The sequence below is a fragment of the Abramis brama genome, assembly GCF_963993115.1.
Source record: "Abramis brama genome assembly, chromosome: 12".
In the NCBI taxonomy this organism is placed as follows: Eukaryota; Metazoa; Chordata; class Actinopteri; order Cypriniformes; family Leuciscidae; genus Abramis; species Abramis brama.
In genome coordinates this window covers 10,694,191-10,710,696 of record NC_139974.1, presented here as the reverse complement: position 1 = coordinate 10,710,696, position 16,506 = coordinate 10,694,191, and the positions used below count along the sequence as shown (strand labels likewise).

Here is a 16,506-nt window from a genome sequence, read left to right as displayed (position 1 = left end):
CCACATGACATGCAAACAAGAAACTATGCTTCTAACCACAGGGGGAGACCTGTCATTCCAACCACAGAACTGTGCAATGCAGCTTGCGAATGTTCATTGGAACTATGGTTTCTGGAAACAACAACTTGTTAAACTGTGCTGATAATAACAGAACTTGCGACCATTTTTGGCTAATGATGCTTTGGGAAACTCATCCCAGCTATATATATATATATATATATATATATATATATATATATATATATATATATATATATATATATATATATATAGGGGAGACCGGGGACAGTTGCAACACTTTTTGCATTTCTCTCAGTTACTCAGAGACTATTTGGACTAGACCAACCAAATTTATATATATTAAACTTGCATCTGTCTGCTGAATACCCATACCATTTAAAGATGATTATATATGACATATCGTTCACAGTATTTATTTGAATGGAAGAAGTCAGATGTTGCAACTGACCCCGACCCAGGGGACGGTTGCAACACAACCCAGGGACAGTTGCAACACGTTAAAAATACCTTAAATTTCTCTAATTAATTTTAGCTTTTTGTCTCAATGAGCATATAATTCTGAAAATATTAACTGTTTTAGGCCTACTATAATATTATAGTATTATTTATTTCAATAATATTATTGTAGCCTATAATTTATTTATTTAGTCATATTTATCAAATAACAGTTATTGAGTTTTTTTTTTTTTGTTGTTTATGTGTAGAACATAGGCCTACATAGATTCAGTGTGCAGGTGTTACAGATGCTATTCAATCTCTCCATATGTCAGTGTCAGACAGGAAGAATTTAACAATTTGCAATGCAACAAACCTTTATTAAACATGCAATTTATAACTTGTTGCAACTGTCCCCAACCCTATCAGCCATGACAGAACATCATATGCCTGCTAGACACATTGACTTTGACACATGCTAACCATGTCACTTAGAAGTCAACAAAACAATAATTCAAACTAAGTAAGTTTTGATTAAATCATACAAAATGTCTGGACAGTATGACAAAAAATATACAGTATCTCATGAAAAAAATTACTTGCATACCTTTAAAACAAGTTTTGTTCAATAAAAGCAGCAGCAGATGTTGAATATGTCTACTGTCTTCTTAGTGGGGGGAGGGTCTAACTGTGCATGTGCAGTATGAGTGTCATCACTCTAGCTTGTTTCTGATTGGAGAAAAATTACATGTTGCAACCATCCCCATGTTGCAATTGTCCCCGGTCTCCCCTATATATATATATATATATACTTTGAAGTAAAGACCAGTGTAGACTGTAGATTTTTACATTTTGGATTTATTATTATTATTTGTTATATTGAATTTAAGTTTTTTAAAAAGACAAAACAAAACAGACCCTTGAAATTACATTCCAGTCTATACGGACATTAAATGTTTTACTATAAAGTTTCTTGAAAATAGGACAGCTTCATTTTCTGTATTATTTTCTGTATCTTGGTGCCTTTAATCCTTTCAGTTAGGAATGCACAGCTGCTGGAAGAAATGATTCTGTTTTATACTGTTCGTTTAATGCATATTCATGCATCATGGAACAAAGACTTACAAAGTTGATTGGATAAACAGATGGACAGATTATCATCAAGGCCTCCTGCTTTTACCATAAATGTAAATGTTTTTACAAGTTTCAAGGCCATAGTTTCTTAATATAGCAGATAAGGCAAAGTGAATAACTTTTGTTCCACACTTTTCTAAAAACAACAGATATTTCCTGAATGGGAAATAATAAGGACACTTTTTCATGCTCCTCATCCTGTCCTAATCTTAAGATAACACAGCAAAACAGAATAGAGAAGTGAGAGGGAGTTTACATCATGCAACCTTAAAATTCCTGCAAGCTGATTTATTCTTACAGTTAGTTTTTAAATGTCATTTCCAAGTTTTACTGTAAACAGTTACAATGAAAACAGTGCAACAAATCCATATGCAATGTACAGTATATGTTTCATGCAACCCTAAAATAAATCACAGAGTTCCAAGAAATGTGTTAAGTTAACAACTTAAGATAAAATACATCTTCCACCAAACAAACATATAGAAAATAATAAAACTACATGGAAAAGTTATTCTGAGTAAAGAAATAAAATATTTGTTATAAAACTAAAGAAAACACTTACTAAAAATGTTACACTTTATTTTTGTTTTTGCTTCTTCTGTGATTTGTGCTGTTTCTCTTGTTTTCTTATTGCTTGACCCCCATCAGTCAGCCAGTTGATCCAACAGTCTGTCCAGCTGTTCAATATCCCCGGAGACATCTAGAAATGGCAACAATTAAGAATAATCAGTCACTTGACATTGCAAAAGATTGTTTTTTCAAACTCTTGCTTATGTGGTTTACTAAGATGACGTTCTCTCTTACCCTCTCTGGGGATTTTGCCAGTTTGTGATTGTGAGCGTTCAATTGCTTGCTTTATTTTTTTTTCAAGAGCATCCATTATGTACAGCTTTAAAGAAACAAGAGAAGATTATATTTGATTGTACAAATAAAGTATTATATTGTAGAACTAAATAAATGATTGTCTTTTATGAATATGAGATCAATACCTTTAAGTTATTAAAATTTTTAAGCACTTCCATTTTGGCTTTGTTGAACATGTCTTGTTTTATCTCATCAACCCTGTTTCTTAACAGTTCTTGCCTTCTCCTCATGGATCCGATTCCAGTCATTGCTGCAGCTTCTAAAATAAGAACAATGAAAATAAATAAATTATTGTCTGTGTGTTTCATAAATGAAATGTATAAATGAAAAGTGCTTTTTATTAACACTTACAAAAAATAAAGTATACTTCAAGTTAATTTTATTAAGTATACTTAAGAAAATAATATAATGCCCTGGTTTCATAGGCAGGCTTAGATTAAGACAGGATTAGGCATTAGTTCAATTAGGATATTTAAGTGGCTTTTATAAACATGCCTTTGAAAAAATAAAAATAAAATAAGTTTTAAAAACTTTGAGACTTGCACTGACATATTTTAAGATATGCCAGTGCAAGTTGCTTTCCGTTAAAACAGCTCAAACATGCATTTTCATCTGGGAATAGGCTTCAGCCTTGAAACCGGGGGTACATTTTTAAGTATAGGCCTACTTTATGTAAGTATACTAATGTTAGTGAACTAATAGTATACTTTTAAGTGTACTATTTCAATAATGCTTGGGACTAAATTGGTCCATCTTTGTTGAACAAGAATGTACAAGATGGCGCCAGGTTGTGTGTTGGCTTGCCGTCTCTCCCGGATGTCCAGGATTTAAGGATGTCTGTCTGTCTTTTGTTTGTTTGTTTTACTTTTATGTTTTATCAATCATTTGGATGACTCACAGTTGATCTATGATCGCCTTCCGTTGCTAAGCCTTCGATCTACGGCTTTCGAGATGTGCAGCCGTGATTTGAACTTGAAATTGTTCACTGAACAGCCATGCACGTTCAAGCCACCGATGAAAGTCTGTCAGGTTACTGGCTGCGCGTGCTGGAAGAGGAGACGCCGCAGGAGACGAGTCATACGGGCTGGAGTCTTGGTGAAACTTAAGAAACTGAGGAACCTTAACAGTGGAGTTAGACCAACGGTGGAGTCGCAGCCTTCCTATTTGAGACATGTTCTGCCTGTCACATCAACACCATTGCGTTGGACTATGCGGAGAGAGACGAGACGCGGAAGTGTGGTGCATTCAAATTTGCACTCCGAGCTGGGCAATGAAGCTAAGTGCTGTTTCTTCCTCTAATCGGTCCGTTGAGTCGATCACAGTGCTTATGGCTTTGATAAACACACGCTCAGTTGTCAACAAAACATTCATCCTGAATGACTATTATGTAGCATATGGGCTGGACTTTCTTTTTATTAGGCTACTGAAACTTGGTTAAATGACACTGATACGAGCCCTCTTTCTGAGCTTTTAACAAGGGAGTGTAGCTATTTAAGTTCTTTGAGGAGTAATCGTCGGGGTGGAGGCTTGGCTGTTATTTTTAATAACATGATGAAGTGCAAGTTTCTGCCTGTTGAAAGTTCCAAGAGTTTTGAAGCTCAATTAATGAAGATTGACTTGCCCTCGATCGCCAGTGGTTTGTGCCTTGATATATAGGCTTCCTGGTTATAATAAGAATTTTCTTAATGAATTTTATGAGTTTTTATCTTGGATGTTCCATCTGCTTACAGGATTTTGATTATGGGTGATTTTAATATTCATGTCAGTTGTCCTGGTAAACCCATGACCAAAGAATTTTTTTTTTATTTAGTTGATTCCTTTAACTTATCCCAATGTGTCTCTGGACCAACACACGATCATGGGCACACACTTGACTTGGTAGTTTCTTTGGGGATAACGCTAGAAAATATTTGTGTTAAAGAAATGGCCATGTCGGACCATATGCCTATTAGGTTTAATTTTACTTCTTCAACAAATTGACTCCGTTATCAGCCTCCATCATTCTTGTCCAGGGTTATCACTACTTCTACACCCCATCCTTGGTCGATTTTTCATTCTCACTCCCACATTTAAATGTGATTGTTGCCCCTGAAACTTTACAGTGTGTACGTGGCCTAAGAAAAAAAGCTGCTGCATTTAGATCCGGCTAACTTTTCTTTATTGCTGCAACCAACATTTGACAAGGTATACTTAAAGCTGTAGTCCGCAGTTTTTCCTCTTTGTCGCCATCTCTGTTCGAAATCTGCAATTGGAGTTATTCGTGGAATTATTAACTTTACGTGCATTGTGCCTCAGCATGGCACAGCGCGGATGAATCCAATGTTTTGAGGAGAATGTGCGGTTGTCAATCACTGCGCTGGTGGTGTGGATACTGTCATTCGCAATCACAGATTCTACTTTTTGGAAGTATGACCAACATAAGAATTTTCATGTCGTCTGTACAAGTAAGTAACATCCACTTTTGTTCTGACCAACTAAAGTTAAGGGGAAAAAAGCATTGCAAGTAAATCTCGCTGATTCAATCTAATGCTCGCTTATCATATCACGTCAAACCGTGCAAATTATACTTTGTTCTCAAATTGTTAATGTTAACAACATCAGCATTGCGTGACTACATTTAATGCCCTACCGATATTTATCCTTGTTTTCGCATGGGCCGGTTGTAGTCTCTTTTTTTTCGCGTTTTACAACGGGTGAATCTCCAGTTGTCACTGGTGATTGTCGTTTGAACCTTTCTGGATCCGCCATCAAATTGATAAGTTTAATTATATCAAGTGCTGTGAGAAAAGGCTATAAATCTCCACCACCAACATCCTCACACGCAATATAGCCTACTAGCCGAGACATCGTCTTTATGTGTACAGATGTGACGTAATGACGCAAAGACATGCTCGAATTTCCCGCAGAAATCCACCAGTACCACTGGAATTAAATACATTATTACAAGCTTACCGTTTTGAATCGAGCTAAGGCAAGCAGATAGTTTAGAACACTGGCTGGATATGTACTTGCTCAAAAATTTATTTTGGATCATTTTTAACCCAAAAAAGCTACGGACTGCAGCTTTAATTTCTAATTATATTTCTGAGAAGTAATAAGTAGACTGAAAATATGGTTTCTTATTTTTATTTTTTTTGTTTAAAATAACTATACTTATAGAACACTTGAATAAACTTCTTTTTGTAAAGGAATGAAAGATGTTTTTGTTATGCACTAAATAAAAAGTACACTTTACATCAAATATTTTGTGATGAATTTTAACTCTTAATGCTTGATTTACCTTCATAGCAAGAGGCCATTTCACTCTCAATGGTTTTTTGTATTGATGAGTAGATCAGCTTCTTCATGGTAACAATGTCTCCAATGAGCAATTTCTTCAGTTGGGTTTCCTTCCACATGAGGAACAACACAAGAAAAGTCAGAAAGGTCTTGAAACATTAAGTCCTGCATTAAGTTTTTTTTTCTTTTTTTTTTTGTATTTGCTGTATTATATATATATATAAAAAAAGCCTGCTTAATTATAAAGATAAGGATTCACACACATTTCAACAGAAGTAAAGAAAGGCATAGAGGACCAGGTCCGGAGTATTACACAGAAGAGAACATTTGGTTGCGTATGTAACCCTCGTTCCCTGAAGGAGGGAACGGAGACATTACGTCGGACTGATGAATACGAATCTCGCTTAGAGAGCCAATCTACTTTGAGTGTGACTATATGAGGCAATGGACATTGGCATGCAATGATTTGCAGCAGCTTCTCTACCACTCAGTGTGGGTATATAATGAGCAGAGGTGCAATTGCATCTTTAGGTTTTTGCTGAGGAGCAGAGCCGTAACCCTGTTGCCCAGCGGTGGTACAGCAACCATGGCGACGGGACGTAACAAGGGTTACATATGAAACAGAGATGTTCCCTTTCAGTAGGTCTCTACGTTGCGTTGGAGCGACGAATAGGACTCCATACCAAAGTGCCACTGTTGCTGTCCCTTCCAGCGTCCTGCAAGAGCCTACGACCATTCTTAGAAGACAGGATCGGGCTTACGCTGAAAAGCCAATCACTGCTGTTCCACATTACCTGCTCAGTGACTATTGGATAACACTGGGAAAACGTGCCCTTCCCACTGGGAAAGGAATGCTGCGGAACCACATTCTACCCTGAAGGAGTTTTGTAGAGATGACATATGGACCAGCCCCATAGGGTTGACTTCATCCCCCAAGATTTGTACCCCCAAGGGAAAGACACAAGCTTCTGTTTAGGAGTAGCCATGGAATACTACACATATAGGATCCCCGTAGGATCACACATTATGGCACCTATCCTAAACCCAGTTCTCAAGGATTCATTGGAAATATAGGCCTGGTGCCGGCCGCTCTGCCACGTCCGGCAGCTGAGGGTGATGGAGGACTCGCAGGGTTTACCCGTAGGAACTGTCTGGAGCAATAGCGTGTACCTTGGCACAGCAGGTCAACACAAGCCCGGTCCACTCTGTGTCTTCTACCCGTTTTAGGGAGGAGGAGGATACCAACTCTATTCGTAGGCTATAGAATCTAGCGAACATGTTGGGTGTCACCCAGCCCTCAGCTCACAGATAACAGATATTTGTCAGAGATGTGCCATGCACCAGCGCCCAGGAGGATGCAATACTCCTAGTAGAGTGAGCTTGCAACCTGAGCAGGCAAGGCGAGCCTTATGCTTGATAGCTTATCACCAACCAGTGGGCCATCCTCTGATTGGAGACAGCCTTTCCCTACTGCTGGCCTCTGTAACAGACGAAGAGCTGGTCTGAGGTCCTAAAGCTTGTGCACAATACCGGATTGGGTTGAGAAAATCATCTGGCCCAAACTCTAGGCATGATTCGTCAACCAAAAAAGCCTACAGGTCCCCTACACTCTTAATGGAGGCCAGTGCAACCAGTGGCAACGTCTTTAGAGACAAGATTTTCAAGTCTACTGATTGCAAGGGCTCAAATGGTGCATTCTGCTCTGAGCAACAGAGACAAATCCCAAGAGGATAAAGAAGGAGGGCTGGTTGGATTTAATCTCCTTGCCCCCTTAAGGAACCTGATGACAAGGTCATGCTTCTCAACTGATTTACCCTCCACCAAATCTTTCTGGGCTGAGATGGTGGCAGCATAGACTTTCAGGGTGGAGGGAGACAGCTTTCACTCCAACCCCTGCTGCAAGAAGGAAAGCACCGCTCTGATTAAGCAAGTTTTGGGGTCTTCTTGTTGAGAAGAACACCATTCTGTGAAAAGGTTCCACTTCAATGCACAAAACTGTCTCGTACAACTGCTGGGCACAGCTCTCGACCACGTCGCTGAAGAGGCCGGCCTGGGAGACGGGAATTTAGAAACCGCGTCTTGTCAGCCAGGCACAGCCACAGGAGGCGTTCCTGGACCACCACTGTGGACATTGCACGACATAGAGACTGCGCCGTAACCTTCGTTACGTTATGTTACGTTATGTTAAGGGGTTTCTGAAGACCCCCTTACCGTTATCCTGAGTTACCCCAGCTACCCAGTGCAGTGGACCTCTCCTGGCACCTGTGATCAGGGAGGGCGCCACTACGAGAATTAAGGTATAACTCTCTTGAGGTATTGGAGTCTAGATCTCAACACCGTGATGGACATGTTCCCGCTGTGAGAACATGTCGCATCCACAAACGCAGCCTCAGCGTGCTTAATGCCCAGGCACGTGAGGCAACGATCATGACCATCAGCCGACCACATCCAGAAACACACGTCTTGAAATCTGACATCTTGAAAAAGACAAGATCTCAGCCGTGCAAGCTCTTTTAGGAAAAATGCCCTTTGGTGCTGAAGAGCAGATGGGACTGGCCACCTCAGAACGCAGGGGCGGCGCTAGGGCTGGGCTAAGGGGGCTTAAGCCCCGAACATTTTTAGTAAAGCCTCGAATATTTTGTTACCTTGTCTTTCTCATGGAGCAAAACAATTAATCATAAAAAACAAATGTGAATAAGATTACAGCAGCCACAATTACCTAATCATGAAAAGTGCATATTACAGTTTTATTTATATTTTTCCCTTTGCATTAAAGGTACTTACAACGTGCTTTTGCAGCGTTGAGCATTGTAGCCAATCACAGACATGTCTGTTGAACGCATCGGCCAATCAGAGGCGTTTAAATGAGTCGCTGTGATGATGTTTTTTGCACGAGTTCTACACTTTCGCAAACCTGTCATTATTACTGGCAATAAACTTAAGATGCAAATAAGAGATTCACTGCAATATATTTTATATTCTTGATGCTGTTCTGATGCACTCCATTACGCACCGCTCTGTTTGTTGTTAGGATGACTAAAAGGTCAGCGGTCTAGCCCATCAATGTCAAAATGTAAGTAGATAAACATTTAATATTTGACTGTTTTACAATAGAAATGTTCAACTACCGACAGTATCCGGTGATGCAAATTACTCAACTTTTTTTATTTATTTATTAAATTATGCCTTTTTTAATTGAAAATATGCTATAATTTCCTTGATTCATTTAGAGAGAATGCATAATTAAACATAAAATTTTATTTGCAAATAGTTTAAATTATTTCACTAATACAATAAGCCTTTCTTTTTCTTTATTCCCTTAAATTGATTTTATAATTAATTAATTCCTTTAAATAAAAATACCTGATTTTAGTTTCGGCTAAAGCCCCGAATATCAACTGACTTTAGAACCGTCCTGTCAGAACAGACAGGGATTTAGTGCAGCCCTGATTCTTGCAGTTCAGTTCATGCAGTTCATCACAGAGATGCAGCAACACTAACAGAGCCTGTTACAGTCTGTTGTGTGCACTCACTGTCACTGCAGAGCACAGAGCTCAACAGAATAGCTGTAAAAACAGCTGTTGTAATTTGCACTAAGTGTGACAACCGCTGCTAGCACCGTATCGACAACACCGTAATCAGGATTCTTCCTGTGGCTGTTCTTTCACAAATATATCTTCAGAAGCAAGAACAACAAACGCTCTGCTCTAAAGCAAAAAGCTAAAATGCAATTGCACCTGCTACTCATTACCGTATTTTCCGCACTATAAGGCGCACCGGATTATAAGGCGCACCTTCAATGAATGGCCTATTTTAGAACTGTTTTCATATATAGGGCACACCGGATTATGAGGCGCATAGAATAGAAGATACTGCAGTCAAATGTTTGACTGGGTTTGCGTTATGCATCCACTAGATGGAGCTGTGCAAAAACAGTCAACAAAATGTCAACAAAACAGTCAGATAAAGTCAAACTTTATTAAACGTTCTGACAACTCTGTTCACTCCCATGGTAACGTTGTTCAAACGGTAGCCGTAATGCTGCAAGCGGTGCGGCTTTGTAGTTTACCAGTCGTACTGAAACGTATTATTATTATTAAATTGTTTTTATTGGTTTTTCATACTGAAACATTTTGACAGAGCGCCTTGAGCGCCGTGTACAACCAGTATGGATCAACCAATTAACCAATTGATCCATATATAAGGCGCTCTGGATTATAAGGCGCACTGTCGTTTTTTGAGAAAATTAAAGGCTTTTAAGTGCGCCTTATAGTGCGAAAAATACGGTATATACCCACACTGAGTGGAAGAGCAGCTGCTACAAATAATTACATGCCAATGTCCATTGGCTCGTTTAGTTACACTCGAAGTAGATTGGCTCTCTAAGCGAGATTCCTATTTGTCGGTCCAATATTACGTCAAGAGACCGACTGAAAAGGAACAAGAAAACAACTGAACTCACCTCAATTTGAATGAAGTTCTGAATGTTATTTATGAGAGGTGTGGGGTTAGCAGAGTCATTTTGGATGATACTGAACTTCTCAATCTGTTCCTGCGCAGACATCCCTGATTTTCCAGTCACACTAGAGCCAAAAAAAAAATATATATAAAAGAATTAAGGCAGGCGTACACATTGCGAGTTCGTATACACTCAGGAGGTCGTGAGATATTGCACAAGTTACAAGTCAGTTAACTTGATAATCTCATAGCAGCTGATACACGGCACAACTGTCCTGCACAAATTTTATCCCGAGCCGGCAGCAATCACGTGAGCTTTTGGGCTAAACACAGAGACCGGAGCTTTCAATGTTACAGGCAGCTATAGCTTCAGATGGAAAAATTACCGAAATGTGTGTGCAAATGATTTTTGGAAAAGCACAGTAGCCATTTCTTTCAGCATAAATAACTAATCGGGAGGTCGGGAAGTGCTCGTAACATGCTCAGCTCGACATGTAATTCCTCTCACATGCGAGCCGTGACCATGCAAGCATCAACTATTTCTACGCGATTTTTCCCAGACACAAAAATATCCAAATCATGTGTCATTAGTATCCCTTTGAAACAATCAATCATAATTTGTAGAAATTTTCATGGAAAAGTGTGTGAAAAAGTGTGCTTTATGATCGGTCACAATTGATCGATCACCATTGGACAGACTGAATATAGGTCTATTTGACGTGTGTGTGTGTGTGTGTGTGTGTGTGTGTGTGTGGAAATTTGCAGTAGGTGGGAAGTTAAATAGCAGCATAATTAGCAAGCTAGCTAGTCTTCCTTGGGTCCGTGTGTGTGTGTGTGTTTCTGTGTGTGTGTGCGTGTGTTTCTGTGTGTGTGTGTGTCTGTGTGTAAAATTAGGTAGAAAGTTAGGTAGCAGCAGAAAGTAAGGTAGAAAAGTTAGCCTATGTGCATTAGCATGTAGATACAATGGGTTATCCCACCGGTCACTATTGTTTCCGGTGACATGTTTGTGAGTTCTATGACCACATTAAACAAAGTTGAGTAATTGCAAATGCATATATCAATACTAGACATCTTAAACATGATGTGTACCAAAAATCTATGTCCTATCTTTATGTTAACATACTTTACTAACATATTCTTTGGGAGCTTTCTTGCTGCCATCCTCTTCTCTTGGCGCAAACAGGAAGTAAACAGCTCTGGTCATGTGACAATTTACAGTAAACATGCAACACTGCACATATTTCATTGAGACCCTTTATTATTTCAATATCTGCTGGAAATGCATTGATAGATCATTCAGTAACATTTTTATAGCCTTAGAAATGAAAGATTTTTTTATGGTCATTATTGTGACCGGTGGGATTAAATAGGTTAATAATTTGTAAACAAAAATGCCAACAATATAATGCTAATTAAAAGTAAAATAAAATTAACTTGATCATGCTAATGCCCTAAAAATCAACAACAAGCATTGTAAAAAGTTTTCATTACATTTTATTCTAAGACTGGAAATGGAATGATGAAACCAAACTTACGGAAATATCTTATTGAAATCTTTAAGAATCCATTCATGCAAATGTCCGGCCAATTTCTTGTTCAGGTCAAAAACTTTAGCCCAATTTTTCGACCAATAGCATCCATAGTTCTTGCACAAAGCTCCAAGGATTTTATGGAACCCACTTCCAACTTTATTCTGAGTTTAAAAAAAAAAAATTGTTAAAAGGACAAGAAAATAGTGATTATGCAAAACATGTGAATCAAACTCACTGCTATCATATTGTTTGTGGAAGCAACACATGATTTCACTGATTCTTCCACTCCCTTTGAGAGACACAGGTCCAAATCACTATAAATGCCGTCAAAATATTTTCCCAGTTCATTTAGTGACGTCATTAGGTTCTGCTCAAATTCCATGACTTTCATTTCCATCTAAAACACATCCATACAAGAGCAGTGAATTACAAAATAATACATATTGGCAGGATTCTAAATACACTCTAATTCTAGTCATTCTAATTCTGACTCATACCATTTTCTTGTCTGTATCTAGCTGGTCCCTTTGGATTAAGAGCAAAGTCCCCTTTGCTTCAGTGACATAATCTCTGACCAGTTCTTTATGAATGCTCTTGTTAAGGCTCCTCAGTTCATCCTGCAGCTTGGGGATTTCTAGAAATAAAGACAATGATGTGATTTGGACTCATTTGGTCAGTGCTTTACTGTATATCACTTAATAAAGTATTTTAACTTCAGATTAATAAAAAAACATTAAAAAAAAAACAAGCAACAGTTGATTGAACATGATTATTTTTTGTCATGAATAATGTGGTAAAATGAAAGCAATAGACAGAAGATAGTTTACCTGTTTCACTAGATTCCAGATTTAAATTGTGGTCAAAGAATGCATTGGAACTTACAGTTAAAACTTTGAACTGATTGTCAGTACTGAAAATTTTCTAAAAAGAAAAAAGTAAAGCAATATGAATAAAATTACAAGAAAACCATATATATCGTATATATAGTTTTTATAAAGTAATGTAACAATTAAAATGAGTTAAAGTAGTACCTGAAGTTTAGATTTTTCAAACTTTTCTTTGACCTTCATCTTGGCATTTTCATTTCTATGAAGTATGCATACTTTTTTCTTATCCTAAATGATTAACAGAACACACACACATAAGCTGTACACAGGTTTATAGTACAATCTGATTCAGTGGTTGATTGTGTACTAACTCTTTCCTCTCAGTAAATTATTACATTCATGAAATTGCAGTCACAATGATATTAGCTCTCACCGACATAAGTAAAAACAGTAAATTTACTCAGAACCAGCAGTACAAGCTTACAACTAATCTATGAACAAAGGAGCAATACTACACAAATACAGCTAGTACATTTCTGTGCATTTTGCACACCTTGTCTTCTGGGATTTGGTCTCCATTAAGCCGTGTACATCTAAAAAGAAATATTTAAACAAAAGATTATTAGATTTAGACTTAGAATTATACCACTTCCCAGCCATTTACTACCTATATGTAATATTCACAAAATACCTCATATAGGCTACTGGATCTATCTCATCAGTCTTTGTACAGATGAAGTTGATGCTTTTGCATTCTCCTCCTGGTCCCAGTTCTTCAATGCAATGCTTTACCATCCCCCAAGGGCCACTGTCAGTGCTTGCTCTATTAATAGCACTTACAATCCACACAGAAGAGCATTCTGTAAGTTTCTACAGGATTTCAAATATAACCGCGAATTAGGGGACTTGTTCTTGGTATTATAATATATTAATTGTGTGGTTAATCTGGCAAACTGTTCTTTTTCAAGGAGCATAGTAATATATTTACAGATTTCCACAGATCATCTCTAATCTTGTTGCAGTCTCCAGATCCTGGAATATCAACAAGCACAATGTGCTCCAGAAGTTCACGACAATTTGGAATCTTGATCGTCATACTCTTCACAAGCGGCCAGTACCAGTCACCGAAACTTGACTCGCTGTGTTGTATGTAACTTGCAACATCATTGATAAATTCAGAGACCTGTTGAGATAACAAATTGGTTTGTTTTACCTTGCTGTAAAGCAAATTAAGAATGCATTATACATTTAATATGTTAAATATTAAACAGTCTCCTAAAACTTACATCACTTTTTGAGAAACTGTTTGGTCTTTCCTTATTAGTGAAACTTTCAATCTTAGCAAATTTGTCATCGTTCTTGAGCTCTTCTAATGTTTTCTTGTCTGCATCAGCTCCATACAGCGCAGTGATCTTTTCTACAGCAATTTCAAACACGTCATCATTCCTGTCCTCACTTTCATCTGACAAAACTCTGAAAAGATCTTCGAGCTCTTTCTCCCACTCCTGCAGAGGCACACAAAACACAATATAGTGAAAGATATGGCATTGTTCCATTCCCTACAGTCGGATGTATTTACATATTTATAAAGAACTCTGATTAAAAGCATAGTCAGATGAATACAAAATAAGGCTTTTTTTTTCCCTTCCTGTCTGATTTATTTACATATTTATAAAGAACTATCATCGTAAAGCAAAATGAAAACAAATGAGGATACCTCTTTAGAGTAGAGTTCAAACTCTGCTGTGTAGTTGGAGTCAGTTAGATTGGCTTCCACCTGAGTAACAACAGCTGTACAGGCACCAAAACAACCAGATGGCAGTAGATACTTTATCCCCAATATTGCACTTAATAGGGAGCTCTTCCCTTCTCCTGATGTTCCAAAAATCCCAATGGTTGCCTTCTTCCTGCTGCCTTTATCTATTTGATCTGAGTTTTTGGGAAATCTTTTCATAATTTGCCTCGCCTTCTCCATGATCTCATCTGTGTGAAACAAAGAAGACAAAGAGCAGCCCTGTTTCTGCTTTAATAACATTTTTATACACAACATTAGTGACAGATGTTTAATTATATTGTTTTATATTGTTTACATGTTTTACTAGTGCATAGTGTGTAATTCTAATATATATTGTTCAGTCAAGTGGCATTTACGGCACAAGTGCTTGACTCAATGTTAAATATGTAGTTCTCTTTCAAGGAAACTCGTGCTGTGTCGAGTGACGCAGTGTGAACGCTCTGCGTGATAATGTATTGAAGCACATGTGAAATCAATCCAATGGTGTGGCAAACGTCAGAGGCGGGTGATGTCACAAACCAGGAAACTATAAAGCCTGCCCAAATAAAGCAGCGTTAGCTTGTCTCTTCAGTAAGCGGCCTCTGTGAAACTGTTTGTCATATTTGGTTTTGTCTGTCTACCTTCAATATATTATAAGAATGGCAAGCAAGCAGCAGTTCAGACTGTGTGTTCATCCTTGCCCACGTTGCATCACAGGTGGGGTTGCACATAATCTTTTTTCCCTTTCAAGGGAACTTGAGCGGCGTCAAAACGCTGTGGGAACGCCTCTGCATGATTGCTGCATGATTGCGCCAAGTCCAATGGCATGACGGAACGTCATGTGACGTCATCGACCAGGAAACTACCCATACACAAAATAAATATATTTGAAATATATTTTCAGAATATATTTGAAATATATTTTCAGAATATATTTGAAATATATTTTTGGAATATATGCAAATATTCAAAATTGGCCCAATAAATACATTTTAGTTAAATATATGTAAATATATATTTTATTTTTTTGAAAATATATTTTAGTTAAATATGTGAATATATTTATGTCAATATATTAACTAACAACATATATGTTCATATATGTTTTATCTTTTGCAAAGATAATATATTTTGAAATTTAAAAAGTTATTTTAACTTAAAAGAAATTTATTAATTTATTTCATTTTAAATCTGAGTTCAGATTCTGATTTTCATTTAATAGTGTGTGTATGCAGTGTTAAACACAGAGTTCTATCTATTGTTCTATCTAAGTGTACAGTGTACTGTTGGAGTGTCACTATTATACTTGCATCATAAATATTGTTCATATTTTCAATATTTAAATGACTTCAGGAAAGATGTCACTTTAAACACAACAATACAATCTAATAATTGCACTTAGTGTTAGGTGCCACCTAATATGGCCTAATACTCCTAGGAAAGCAACTATCTGTCATTTTACATTGCAGTCATTTAAATGTAAGTACAGTAGGCTATGTATTATAGCTGTGTGTCATAATACATTAGTGAAATATGGTAGCTACTGTTGTGTATAGGGGAAAAGGTAGAGGAATTACTATGATCAGAATACATTTTCGACCCTTCTTTAGCAAGCTAAACATTTTATGACCATATATTTTGTCATATATTTTACATTACATGTTATAAATGTAAATATATTTCACACTTAACATCATATATTTTTGTTATATTTCAGAATATATTTCAAAATGATAAATATAAGTGAACAACAATGCAAATATATTTCAATGTATTTGGAATATATGACATATATTTTTGACACTTTAAAATATATTTCAATATTTTTTTTTTCTGTATGGGTATAAAGCACACCTGAACCTAGTCTCGCGTAGCCAGACCTTCAGACTCTATCGCAGCTTTTCTTGGCCAAGGACCGCCCAAGAGGACGCTTGACTGACATGTAACGCAACCAATCACAGTTTGTTTTGTTCCGTATCATGTTTAGGGGCGTGACAATATAAAGTTGATGTCCCTACAATAACAGACGGGCGTGCATCTAATCAATTATTAATTCAAGAACATTGTGCAAGTTTACTGCAACGATAGAGTCGCAAACTTCACATACTTTTGAAAAAACAGCGTTTAGTTGATCCTGGTAAGCGCTCATTGTCACAGTTGTAAACACAGCTTTCTTATCCTC

General features: G+C 37.3%; 1 protein-coding gene across 2 annotated transcripts in view; it reads right to left on the bottom strand.

Moving 5' to 3' along the window:
- Nucleotides 1-815: 815 nt before the first annotated feature.
- LOC311093058 (uncharacterized protein) overlaps nucleotides 816-16,506 on the bottom strand; it is a 29,369-nt gene continuing 13,678 nt past the window's right edge. For both annotated transcript variants that reach the window (XM_084130164.1, XM_084130165.1), the window contains exons 6-20: nucleotides 14,268-14,533; nucleotides 13,837-14,055; nucleotides 13,539-13,733; nucleotides 13,242-13,420; nucleotides 13,104-13,143; nucleotides 12,755-12,838; nucleotides 12,551-12,644; nucleotides 12,221-12,357; nucleotides 11,959-12,120; nucleotides 11,727-11,884; nucleotides 10,196-10,316; nucleotides 5,735-5,843; nucleotides 2,580-2,713; nucleotides 2,395-2,479; nucleotides 816-2,290 (exon numbers count right to left, since the gene is read on the bottom strand). In XM_084130164.1, the coding sequence (XP_083986290.1) occupies nucleotides 2,235-2,290; nucleotides 2,395-2,479; nucleotides 2,580-2,713; nucleotides 5,735-5,843; nucleotides 10,196-10,316; nucleotides 11,727-11,884; nucleotides 11,959-12,120; nucleotides 12,221-12,357; nucleotides 12,551-12,644; nucleotides 12,755-12,838; nucleotides 13,104-13,143; nucleotides 13,242-13,420; nucleotides 13,539-13,733; nucleotides 13,837-14,055; nucleotides 14,268-14,533 (2,039 nt within the window). In that variant the 3' untranslated portion in view covers nucleotides 816-2,234. The remainder of the gene's footprint in view (nucleotides 2,291-2,394; nucleotides 2,480-2,579; nucleotides 2,714-5,734; nucleotides 5,844-10,195; nucleotides 10,317-11,726; nucleotides 11,885-11,958; nucleotides 12,121-12,220; nucleotides 12,358-12,550; nucleotides 12,645-12,754; nucleotides 12,839-13,103; nucleotides 13,144-13,241; nucleotides 13,421-13,538; nucleotides 13,734-13,836; nucleotides 14,056-14,267; nucleotides 14,534-16,506) is intronic.